A 12,957-nucleotide genomic window follows, 5' to 3' on the forward strand; every position below is an offset into this window, starting at 1 on the left:
TTGGCAAAGCCCTATAGGGCAGACCCCCCAAATTTCAAGTTGGTGGATGTGGACCACCACAACTAAACGTTTATCTTCTGTAGCAGTGTTTCTCAACTGGTGGAATACTCCACCATGTCTTTTTTAAAAAAGTGTTTGTGTGTGTGTGTGTGTCATCACAATATTTCAACCCTTTTGAAAATTCAAAGAAAATAATTCGGAGAAGGGAGATTGATGGTGTATTTTGTTTTTTATGTTAGCTAAAAGCATGGCTTTAAAAGATTGAGAAGCACTGTTCCATACACTAGTTTAGCAGACCTCCTCTTGCATCAAGGAATCATGGGAACTGTAGTTTAGAGAGGAAGGGATTTCTAATGGAACTCTCAACACCTCATTAACTACAATTCTACACTCTTTAACCATTTTCAGGTAGTCCGTACAGCCAATGGGTGTGTGGCTGATCAGAACAGGTAATGAAGCCCCACTCTTAACCTTCACACATTTATCCGAAGGTTCACAATGCCTCCCCCCCCCCAAACAGGCAGGGGCAGAGGCAACCATGGCAAATGGAGAAAGGAAAGAGGTTTGATTCTTCCTTCCCTCACTCATCAGCTCCCCCATGCACTGATAAGCAGTGTGCTGATCAGAAAAACAAAGCCCAGAGTCCGACTGGAGATGTAGGTCCTCTGCAATTCTCTCTGCTTTCATGCTAGGAGACTTGGGGGGACTGTCAAGGATGGAATGATGGGGGGGTTTTGCCCATGCCTGTGGGGGGCGGGGGCATGGTTCTAGCATTTTTATTTTTCTCCAGAAGACCTCAGATAATTAATGTGTTAAAAGGGTAAAGGGACCCCTGACCATTAGGTCCAGTCGTGACCGACTCAGGGGTTGCGGCACTCATCTCGATTTATTGGCCGAGGGAGCCAGCATACAGCTTCCGGGTCATGTAGCCAGCATGACTAAGCCGCTTCTGGCGAACCAGAGCAGCGCACGGAAACACCGTTTACCTTCCCGCCGGAGCGGTACCTATTTATCTACTTGCACTTTGACGTGCTTTCAAACTACTAGGTTGGCAGGAGCTTAGACCAAGCAACGGGAGCTCACCCCATCGCGGGGATTCGAATCGCCAACCTTCTGATCGGCAAGTCCTAGGCTCTGTGGTTTAACCCACAGTGCCAACCGCGTCCCTCAATTAATGTGTTAATCTTTACTTAAAAGACTTATTGTGAGGAAGCCCTGGCAGTTAAAGTGGTCCGAAACTGATGGCATCTACAGAGCACATATTGCTTCAGTGTTTCCATCTTGTGATAACTGATGGAACAGACAAACGTAGCAACTGGTTTGCTTGGTTAATGCAAAGGTCCAATGGAATCCCAGTAGTTTTTGAAAGTTGCCTACCCAGTGCTCAAGGCATGACAGTGATATCTATATTTTTCCCAGCATAGGCTAATCAGACATATATTGCCTCTGGGCAGAAAAGTTTAATTCTCAACCATTACAGCTAATAGCTACTGACAGCCTCTATCCTCCATTGAGATCCCCAGTCCTTTCAGAATCTATGTATGCGCCACAACAACACTTTCCAGTTAATCTAATATTTACAATTATTGTACCAACATGGAGGTCACACTGCACCAAGAGGAGAAAACACAGGTCTTTATTGTAATTTTTATATTGCATAATGAAGTACTTCCTTTTGTTTACCCTTCAGGGTGATCTACGGTTTCAGTGCTTGCAGAGACTCAGAGAGAAAATAACTTATTTTGTCTGCTAAAATTCTGAAAACAGATATTTCTATATGTTTCCATAAAAGGGAACGTGGCGTCCCTCAAAATGTACTACAATATGGTAAAGATAATTTCTACACTAGCTGGAAAGTTGAACTTCAGTTTGTATGTAGTTTAAGATGTTCTACTACAAATTCACAAAACATTAATAATAATGAATTAGTAGTTCACAAAACATTAATAATAATGAATTAGTAAAAATCATCAAGCCAATCTACATGTACTGCAGCTGTTAATTTGGAGTATAAAATTACTATAAAGAAATGGAGCTTGTTTTATTTTTAACACATCCATATATATTCCTTCTTTCTCAATATGCCTTATTGTTTTACATACATAGATCTATAGGTCCTTATTTAACAATTCCATTACATAAAGCTCATGTTAGAAAGAAAACTGTCCCTTGTAAAAAGCTGGATACACAGTAGCCACTTATATAAGCCTCATTTTCAAATACCAACCTTAAGGGTGGAATCCATCATAATGCTAATATGAATATTCTGTCAGTGCAATTTCTCCCTGTGCAAACATAACATTCTCGCCTTCTCTTTCCCCTGTGCTCTACCTAAATCTGTTCTAGGAGTTTCCCCATCCCAATGAGGCATGGGGAGGAAAAGGGAGGAATTTCCATTGTGCAAGAAGAAATCCTTGATGGAACTTGTTAGTAGAGTACAGGCCATAGTTACACACATACTCAATTTCCTCATACTGCTTGATTTCCAGACATTGGATCATTTTGGCTGCCTTCCTCTGTACACATTCTAGCTAGTCAATATCCTTCTTAAACTGTGGTTTCCAGAACTGGACACAGTACTCCAGATGTGGTCCAACCAAGGCAAAGCAGGACTATAATACTATACTTCTGTGGATGCAGCTTAGAATAGCGTTAGGATTTTTTGTTAACTCATGTTAAGCCTGTTATCTACTAAGAGCCCTACGTCCTTTTCAAATGTACTACTGGCAAGTCGGATGTCCCCCATCTTATATTTGTGCAGCTGATTCTTCTTGCCTAAATGTACAACCTTCTCTTTGTCCTTATTGAAATTCATTTTGTTAGCTTTCGCCCAGTTCTCATTCCTTTCAGTAGGAATGTTTGTCAAAAGGGATGTATGTGTGTGTGGTGTCTCTGTCTGTCCAATATGTGCAGTCAGCAGTAATATACAAACTCAATGGAAAATGAGCAACTGTATAGTAGAACTTCACCTATAAGCTATTTGTTACATGGACTTCAGCTGTTAGATCTGTAGTTTCTGTAGTTTCTCCATAGCAAACCAGGAGACATTAACATTAAGAGGTTGGTTTTGTTTTAGTCTGCTAATTTACATTCTGGGGAGAAAAGGAAATCAACTTTCACATTGAATGGAGTTTTACAAACCCAGACTACTGTGCTCCTTGAAGACACTAAATCTGGCATGGCACACCTGTGTCTAATGTGATTTTCTGCGTACTTGAAGTAATAAAGACCTGCAGGTGGGACTGGATTAGTAATGGGTCAGCTATAGAAGTTTTCAATTACAGGTTTCTGGTTCAACTCCAGTTCAGGTCAGTACTAACAAAGTCCTTACCATTTGGCAGCCACTCATTGGCCTATGTAAAATTAATTGATGGGTTCAATCCAGATCTCAGTGGTAATTGCCTATTACACAAAAGCCAGCAGCATGGTTAGGATTAATTGAAAACCATTTGCTGTGGGTTTTAGAAACCAGTTCAAGAACCAAAAAAAATTATAAGATTTAAAAAATTGCCAGAAAATTAGGCTTTAACAGAAGTATAATTTTGATTTTCCTTCTACAAACTGAAGACCTAAATTAAATCATGTCTTCCCCAAAGGGGTAACTAGAGCAGGGGAATTAATTCAAAAATATAGCAATCAATCAAGAGGTCCAGCACTGTACTAACTCATCATATAGATGTGATACAATTACTACACTAGACACTAAAAGTCAAATTTATTATCTTCTCCCATATTGCACTAAATAGCTATGTGACCCTATCAGTTAAACTCCCTTTCAAAACAGAGATTGAATGCAGAATACTATAACCTGAAGAGAGAGAAAAACAAACCCATTACCAAGAGGATGTAAATTACAATTGCTAATATAACTAAGAAGGGCAACAGCTAAGAAAAGGAAGCATGATTTTCTTTTCATATTATGGGTGACAGACTCCAAGTACCCATAAAATTGTACTACTTCTAAATATTAGCAATATTTTCACATTACTAAACAACAAGTCACTCAGTTATAGCATTTTTGAAGTCAGAAAAAACAAAAGAGGGGGGATAAATCTGCAACAATTAACAAGGGTGAAGCTGTTTTCTAGCGACTCAAAACTAAGGCTAGGACCTAGCATGCATTGTTAGTCTTATTCACTGGTAAGTATTCATAACCTTATTTACCAATTAAATGATGAGCAGCTTTTTTACTATAGCAACATGTAGGTAATTTTGTTTGCCTTTGCAAACTATATATTTTCGCCTCCCTATTGAGTTCAAGTTGAATAATTTTGTTATCTAGTCATGGTCTGGTAGATTAGGTACTTGAGGCTTTTGCTGGGTGATCAGAAGATGCCATTAGCAGAAGATAGTTATCACAGTCATAACTTATGATTCTGAAGGCTAATTCACAAGGACTTCTAAGGAGTAGTAGCCACAGTTGTGCTCTTTTTTTTTGATCATCAATCCAGACTGAAGAAGAGTTTGGATTTGATATCCTGCTTTATCACTACCCGAAGGAGTCTCAAAGTGGCTAACGTTCTCCTTTCCCTTCCTTTCCTCCCCCACAAGAAACACTCTGTGAGGTGAGTGGGGCTGAGTGACTTCAGAGAAGTGTGACTGGCCTAAGGTCACCCAGCAGCTGCATGTGGAGGAGCGGGGACCCGAACCCGGTTCACCAGATTACAAGTCCACCGCTCTTAACCACTACACCACACTGGCTCACTACACCACACCAACTGATGTTTTCCTGCCATGAACACAAAAAGGTTCTCTTCAACCTGACCACGACTCCTAGACACTCACTGATTCCAGTGATTATAACTTCTCATAAAAGCGGTGTTTAGGATTGAGTACAAAAACCCTATCTGGCTGCAGCTCAGCATGCATCCAGAAGCAGAAGACAGGTTTTGCATTCCCCTCTGAGCCTGTGAAAGCATGGGAATGAGCCAGTGTGAAATTCAAGGTTGTACAAATGAGCCCGAAATTGTTTGTCTTTCATATTAAGAAACCTACATGACGATAATGCAAACAGAGGGGCCTCCTTTGTATTATATGTATCTTTTCTTACATACTTGATCTTAGTTCCTTATAGACCATAATGATATTTTATTATACTGTATATCTCTCTTTTTTCCCTATACTCTTTGGTTATATAATTTCCCCCAATAATATTGGACAAGGTAAGAGTGTGTGTGTGTGTGTGTGTGAGAGAGAGAGAGAGAGAGAGAGAGAGAGAGGGGGGGGGGAATAATTGGGCCTTACAGTAATATCTCATTGGCACCATCTCTGTAAAGCATATTTTCACAAATTCTGAACACCCTAAATGCAGTTTTGAGCAGCTGGTCAAATTACTCATGATAAATAAAGAAAACTATATTTTTTTCATCTCGCTTTTTCCTGAAATTTAATTTAATAATCTCAGTGGTCATTTTCCAGTTCAGATTTTTTCTTTTTTGAAAGGCTGAGGATTATTTATTTCCAAATGGATGACCCGTTTTCTCAAATAAAATAGTATCTGGGTTTAACATCTACCAATCTCCTGCTATGTATTTTGCATTTAAAAATTCCAAAAACTTAAACATAAGAGTTAATGTTCTTAGGAAAATGAGTAACATCAAAAGCACCTTGTACTGAAATAGAAAAGGGAGAAATTCAAAGTTGGGCACTTCTGATCAATCCACCAGCAAAAGCTTTTCTGTTTGTCAGATGGAATGATACCACTCTCCTCCACCCATGTGCCATTCTGGGATTTCTCCTGACCTTCCAGAGAGTATTTGGGGAAGTGCAGGAGTACAAAGGGAAGGAGAAGGGTGACGTCCCATTGAGCCAGAGAGAGCCCTTGCACTGGTTTCTGTTAGTGCACCAGGTTAGCTGAATCCAGGCCCAAATCACCTGACTGACACAATTAAAGGAAGCCTGCTATTTCACACAGCCTGGTTTTACTTCACTATATAAAGCCCTGCCTAATAAATGAGACAGGAAATAAGAGGCAAAAACATTTTCTATGCAGTTAAGGACAGATTTAAAAATATGTGGCCAAAAGCAAACTAAACCCAGAGGTACACTTCAGAAAGGTCAAAGTTTCATTAGCTTTTTAATGTTTGCTTTTATTAGTGTTTTTCATGAATATCCTAGGTTGTCTTTCGTCAGTCACTTAGAAGTCTATTGTTTGAGTGAGTGAAATATAAATTTTGTTAAATAAATAATAAATCAGCAGAGGTGCCATAATTTCTTTGGAATCGTGACACTGGTGGCTGTCATGATGAGCTCCCTGCACTACCAAAGGGATCACTACATTGCTGGTCTTGGTAGATATCCCATTAATTGTGCTTCCCTGTAAGGCTGAATGCCTGACCTCTACGGTATTTCCAGCACTGCGTGCAATACTTAACTTGGAGATAGAGCACTGGGTGGAGTCTTTTTTGTTTTTTGTTTCGTTTTCCAAAGACAAGAGGGGAAAAACACAGGAGGAATTGTGATGCGATTTCTCTACTGCAATCTAGATTTTGAAGAAATGCAAATACATACAATTTGTTTTATCTTCCTTGCATAATATAGAATCAGCCCATAGAGGTCAGGCTTCAATGGGAAATTTACAACCTTTGCAATCACAAATTCACTGAGCCAACTGGCAGTAGCATTCACAATACCACACCACACACACATACACAGACACATTTTATTTTGGTCTGACTCAGAATGGAGAAAATCTTGCAGTATTGCCCCCTGGCTTTGACTAAGATGCTAAAATAGGACACTGACAGATTAAGTCCTGGTTCTGCAGAGTTTAAATGTGAAACCTTTTCTCCTGCTTTCAAGCACCCTTTTTTGTACTGTCTTTCTGCTGAAATGGCACTTTTCATAAAGCATCTGCGTGTACTCTGAATATTCTAGTGTCAGAAAGTCGGCCCTTCTCATTACACTGTGGGAATTTAAATGTGGCCTTGCAATCACACCTCAGCATTTGTTGCTGGTCATTAACAGGAATACAGTAAGGTCTAGTATCAGTTTCTTGTTACAACGTTAATGTCAGGATTTCTTTCCCACTTCTGGTACAAGTTCGACAAGACTTAATCAGTGAATGTGATATTGCATTATTTTCCTCCACTTCAAACAGTAATAGCTATCTAAAGTGACAGCTATTTTAAGTCTATAAGAAGGCAAGCAAGTTATTTATATCTGATGTTCCTCCCATTTTCCTCTTAAGACTACTTCAGAAACCAAAGTAGTATTTTTTTATAGTTATCTCTGAATTCTCCTGCATAAATACTCTTTAATGCCTCATTTCCTCTTATTACATGCTAAAACTTACTTGGAACATCATAATTAATCACTTCTAATCATTAACAGTGTCCCAGGTATTTCAAAACTCTTGGCTCTCTGAAGTATTCCCCCTTAGGATCTGAATGTTATGAGCCTTGCAGGTAGATTGTGGATACAGTAGTTCTGCAGGTTTATGGTATCAGAGTCAAATAAAGGAGTGAAATTGAGAGCAAGTCCACAAAGGTCCAATCCTAAATCACAGACTAAATCCTGTTGGACTCAATCCAATTGCAAGTAGTTTTCTTTCTTCTGGTGGCAAGATACCTTTGCTATATACAGAAAACACACACTTCCTCTTGGATGTACAGGGGTAGCAAACCTCCTGGGGCTACTTTCACACTAATAAGGAAGCAACAGGCCCTAAACTTGGGAGCACGCAGCTCATTAAATTAAGTTTAGCACAATTTCCCCATTAAATATTTAGAGGTTTTGCCCAATGAAAAAGACACATAATGGAGAATTAACATACCTCCATGGCATGAATACATGTGCAACACTGGCAACATTATTGCAAGTTAAGCACTGTAGAAAGATGAGGCTCAAAAACATTGGCTTGTCTAACTCGGCCTACAGAGAGAATTTGAAATGGGAGATTTGAACAGTTGATTTCTTCATGCAAAGGGCACTGCATGTGATACCATTTGGGCACTGTTTTTGTCCAGTGCTGACATAGATATGCATTCTTTTGGGGGGGGCAGCTAGTGAGGAATAGAGAGAGGCAGATTTATTTGTTTTAAGGGGAACCTTGCACAAGAGGAAAGAATAAAAGGTCTGGAAACCAAGTCTTATGAAGAAAGGTTGAAGGAGATGAGTATGTTTAGCCTGGTAAAGAGAAGTCTGAGAGAAGATATGATAGCCATCTTCAAGTATCTAAAGGGCTGTCACATGAAGGATGGAGCAAACTTGTTTTCTCCTGCTCTGGAGGCTAGGACCCAAACCAATGATTGCAAGTTACAAGAAGGGAGATTCAAGAAGAACTTTCTGACAGTAGGAACTGTTCAATAGTGGAACAGACTTCCATGAGATGGGTGGACTCTCCTTCCTTGGTGGTTTTTAAGAAGAGGTTGGATGGTCATCTGTCATGTATGATTCAGTTGAAATTCCTGCATTGGACAAGTTGCCCTTTGGGGGTTGGACAAGATGACCTTTGGGGTCCCCTCCAACTCTACAGTTCCATGATTCTGTGATTTCTGCACAGGGGTTCAACTGCAGATTGCAGCCTCCACTATTTCATTTGGTGTAAAAAAAGGTTATGGAAGACTACATGCAGTTGAGTAGTATCATGTGCAGTTTGACATTTGCCATCACTGTACAGTGGTACCTCGGGTTAAGTACTTAATTCGTTCCGGAGGTCTGTTTTTAACCTGAAACTGTTCTTAACCTGAAGCACCACTTTAGCTAATGGGGCCTCCTGCTGCCGCTGTGCCGCCAAAGCCCGATTTCTGTTCTCATCCTGAAGCAAAGTTCTTAACCTGAAGCACTATTTCTGGGTTAGCAGAGTCTGTAACAGGAAGCGTATGTAACCTGAAGCGTATGTAACCCGAGGTACCACTGTATTATTCTAGCTATATTTTAATAAAGACGAGTGTCTGAATATACACACACACACACACACACACACACGTAAAATAAATATATGTTTAACAATAACAGCAATATTTATTGTCCAGTTTGTAACCAATGCACTGCAATTAATATCTATGTAATGTACTGATTTAATTATATTTTCCTAAATGGTATAAAAACAAGTACATAGATTTAAATCATCCCACCTTAAGGCTAATGACCTCAAGTATAAAGTTTTAAATAAAGACAGATTATTATGAATACACAATGAGTGCTTTCTAATCTCTAATTAAACCGGCTAATTATTCCCACTGTGGATAATGCCAATATCACTACTTATATCACAGCAGGAATTGCCTTGGCGAGCACATTTACATTATCACTTTGGATTGATCTACATTGTAACATTAAATTGATCAGAAAGATAAATCAATAGCCACACAGTGTTACCTAATGGGTAGTGACTATGTTAATACATTTCTGGGTGTGTAAATTAAGATCAGCATAAAACCTCTGGTATGATCCTGAATTTTAAAAGGTGTGTTCAGGATTCTGGCCCCTCTGCTTCATTCTCCCTTTGCTCTCCCACTTAGTGAGTAAGTATTACATGGTCACTGAGAAGGATGCTCATTTATGCTCAGTCTCCATTTAGCTGTTTTGGGCTTTCCTCATTTTTCTAAAGAATTTTCTAAAGAGAAACCTTGGCGTTTCTCCAAATTTCTTGATATTTCTGTCTTCTGCATGGACTATGCCACTGTAGGTCCATAAGCAACAGCAGTCTCCCACAGGACTCTGATATTAGTATATATGGTTATGACCCTATTCCTTTACTGCTTTTACTGCTAGGAGGGGACGCGGGTTGCACTGTGCTCTAAACCAATGAGCCTCTTGAACTTGCCAATTGGAAGGTCGGTGGTTTGAATCCACACAGCGGTGGTGTGCTCCCGTTGCTGTGTCCCAGCTTCTGGCAACCTAGCAGTTCGAAAGTACACCAGTGCAAGTAGATAAATAGGTACCACTGTGGCGGGAAGGTAAACGGCATTTCTGCGTGCTCTGGTTTCCGTCACGGTGTTCTGTTGCGCCAGAAGCAGTTCAGTCATGCTGGCCACATGACCCAGAAAGCTGTCTGTGGACAAAGGCTGGTTCCCTCAGCCTGAAAGCGAGATGAGTGCCATGCCCCATAGTCACCTTTGACTGGACTTAACCGTCCTGGGGTCCTTTATCTTTACCTTACCTATTTCTGCTAGGCATATATCCCAGGCTTCCTTTAGAAAACTCAGAGTATCTTACATGGACACACAGTGTTCTCCCATCCAGGAACTGATCAGATTATACTGCCTCAGTTTCACCATTAAGATATGATCAAATGCTCTCAGACCAGTCACTGGACTCCCCAGAGCAACCAGCGCCGTCCGCCTCCTTCTTCTCCTTCTACTAAATCAGGCTACAAGGCTTCTCAACTGGCTCCGCCGATACACCAGATACTCTTGAATTCTTACCAGTTCATCTGTTTTCCCCCTCTTCCCTACTAATCCCTTTTCTGTCTGTACTGCATTTTTGTAGATTATAACCCTGAGAGCAGGGGGCTGTCTTCTCATGTTAGTCATAGTTACAAGACACTCTGAGAGCCTTCTGCCTGCCCTCAGCTAAAGAGAGGGGTAAAAATACTTTGAACAAATGAAAGAATAAACAACCACCAGCCAAACATTAAGCTGCTGTGCCATACATTATAACCAAGTTCTTGAGGTAGTTTATAATGTAGTTATAACTATTAAGGGTGAAAATACACACACACACACACACACACACACTATATATATATATATATATATATATATATATATATATATATATCTCCTTCGCAGCCCCCAGGTCCTTGGATGATCTATAGGCTTCTCGGCTTTTAAATCTTGTGTTAACATAATAATTAAATAATCTAAATTTGATATAGAAATATTGACATAAATGTGTCTTTATGGAAACTCTAATTCCGTGCTGCTTTATAGCACTGCTGTAGTCTGAGGTTCCCAGGTAGTCATTTGGTGTACCACAAGGCATCTGTTTCCCACATGTCAGCTTCCTGTTTAACGTAGTATAAGTAATAATATTTGTCTACTTGGGAATATTATTTTTTTGTTGTTCATATTTTTGCTGTCACACCCACATACAACTTCACAGAATGTTCACTCTACATGGTTATAAGCTTGAATTTTCAAAACAGCCTATTGCTTCTTGTTTTTCACTGAAATTTGCTCTTCACATACAAGTCACAACATCCAAAGTTTGTGTCTTCTTCTTTTGTCCCATGGAGGAAAATTGTGATGAACATACTGGATGAGCAAATCAAGACTGAAAATACAATAAAATGTAGACTGCCTATCAAATCTGACCCTGGCACTTAAAGAAGTACAGTGGTACCTCGGGTTATGAACTTAATTCGCTCCAGAGGTCCGTTCTTAACGCGAAACTGTTCTTAACCTGAGGCGTGTTTTAGCTAATGGGGCCTCCTGCTGCCGCGCGATTTCCATTCTGCTTCTGGGTTAGCGGAGTTTGTAACCCGAGGTGTTTGTAACCTGAGGTACCACTGTACACTTTTCTAATTTTGGGACAGGATGAGGAAATGCTGTGTTTTAATACTTATTTTATTTTTATTTTATTTTATTGTAACAATCTGGAGGGTGGGGCAAGGCAGGTGGAAAAGCCATTGCCTGATGAACAGAAAATCTCTCTCCCCTCACAGCTGGTTGGCAGCATTTGCACTGCCAATCATTCCTAATGGCCAAGTACTCTTTGTTCCTTGTTAATAACAACCCATCTTCTTCTTAGCATGGGAAACTGGTTGGCCTTGTCTTTTTGAAACTGCTAGATTCAGCACCTGGTAGCTTCCACTAATACTCCCAGCATTGATTTATTCCTAACATTAACTAAATCTAAGAATTTAGGGGTATTTGGCCCCTCACAAAGTCATAACACATCTATGGGGGAACTAGCCACCCCCGCTCCGCAAACTCAGAACATCATATAACAAAGAGAGCACAAAAGTTTCCAGCTCCTGCAACACAGTCTCACATAACTGAGTTGGATTGCTAAATACTGCCCTGATGTTCCAAAATTTGAGCACAATATGCCCCACTTCTTTGTGGTGTCATTTTACATCCAGGCTGCAAACAATTGCTATTTCAGTGTTTACTTTCCCAAGTGTGGCTAAACAGCTATGCAAGAAGGTCAGTAAAATAACCTATTTTCCTCTACATATAATGGGAATTTTGACAATTCGACTTTCAAAGAGAGAGAAAACATTCTGGTGCTGAGAACAGTATTCCACTGAATGCTTAACTGTGACAGATGCTGTCACAGTAATTGCCAATCAGCCTATACACAGCAGCTGAAAAAACAAAATACATCACTTTGATCTCCTTGGCTCAAAATGCATTTCACAGCCAAGATATCGGCACCATTTATAGAAGCTGTCCACCATGCAGATCAATTTGATAATGTACATTTTGTTAAAACTGTTGAAGGTTTTTCATAAACACAAGCATATGCAAAACAATCTATGGTCTGCTATGATTCAAAACGTAAACATGCATGTTTCCCTTACTCAAAAGAAGCTCAGCCTCTTAAAACATCTCAATTCCTCCGAAGGACAAAGGTCATCCCGAAGCACGCTTAATTTAATCTTACTGCTAATTTGGTAAGTGAATGCCTCACTTGATTTATCGTGTTGGGAAGTGAGGTATGTATAAAGTTTCAGCTTGATTTTTAAAAAATGTGTGAGGGGAAAGTAGCTTACTTACATTTTGCGGGCAGGTCATAACCACAAGTAATTTTTGCTTGTCCAGTTTCACAGCCACTCAGGTTGCGACATTCAGCGACTAGACAGGGGCCCGCAGCTCTATGAATACAGCCATCAACTAAAAGAAAGAGGGAAAGAATTACATATATATATTTTAAAAAACTTCAGTAATCAAAGTCTAACTGGACTAAAGCTGAGGCATTTAATGCAGATTTTTTAAAAAAATCAGTTTCAGCAGAAACTACCCTCTAACACTATATTAATATTTGCAGATTGTCCAAAACCCAATA

General features: G+C 39.8%; 1 protein-coding gene across 7 annotated transcripts in view; it reads right to left on the minus strand.

Moving 5' to 3' along the window:
* The window catches only part of MACROD2 (mono-ADP ribosylhydrolase 2), a 1,043,571-nt gene that overhangs the window by 782,827 nt on the left and 247,787 nt on the right, over window positions 1-12,957 (minus strand). For all 7 annotated transcript variants that reach the window (XM_082215586.1, XM_082215585.1, XM_082215587.1 and 4 more), the window contains exon 5: window positions 12,669-12,785. In XM_082215586.1, coding sequence (XP_082071712.1) covers window positions 12,669-12,785 — 117 coding nt within the window. The remainder of the gene's footprint in view (window positions 1-12,668; window positions 12,786-12,957) is intronic.

This window comes from Podarcis vaucheri (assembly GCF_965113315.1).
Source record: "Podarcis vaucheri genome assembly, chromosome: 3".
NCBI lineage: Eukaryota > Metazoa > Chordata > Lepidosauria > Squamata > Lacertidae > Podarcis > Podarcis vaucheri.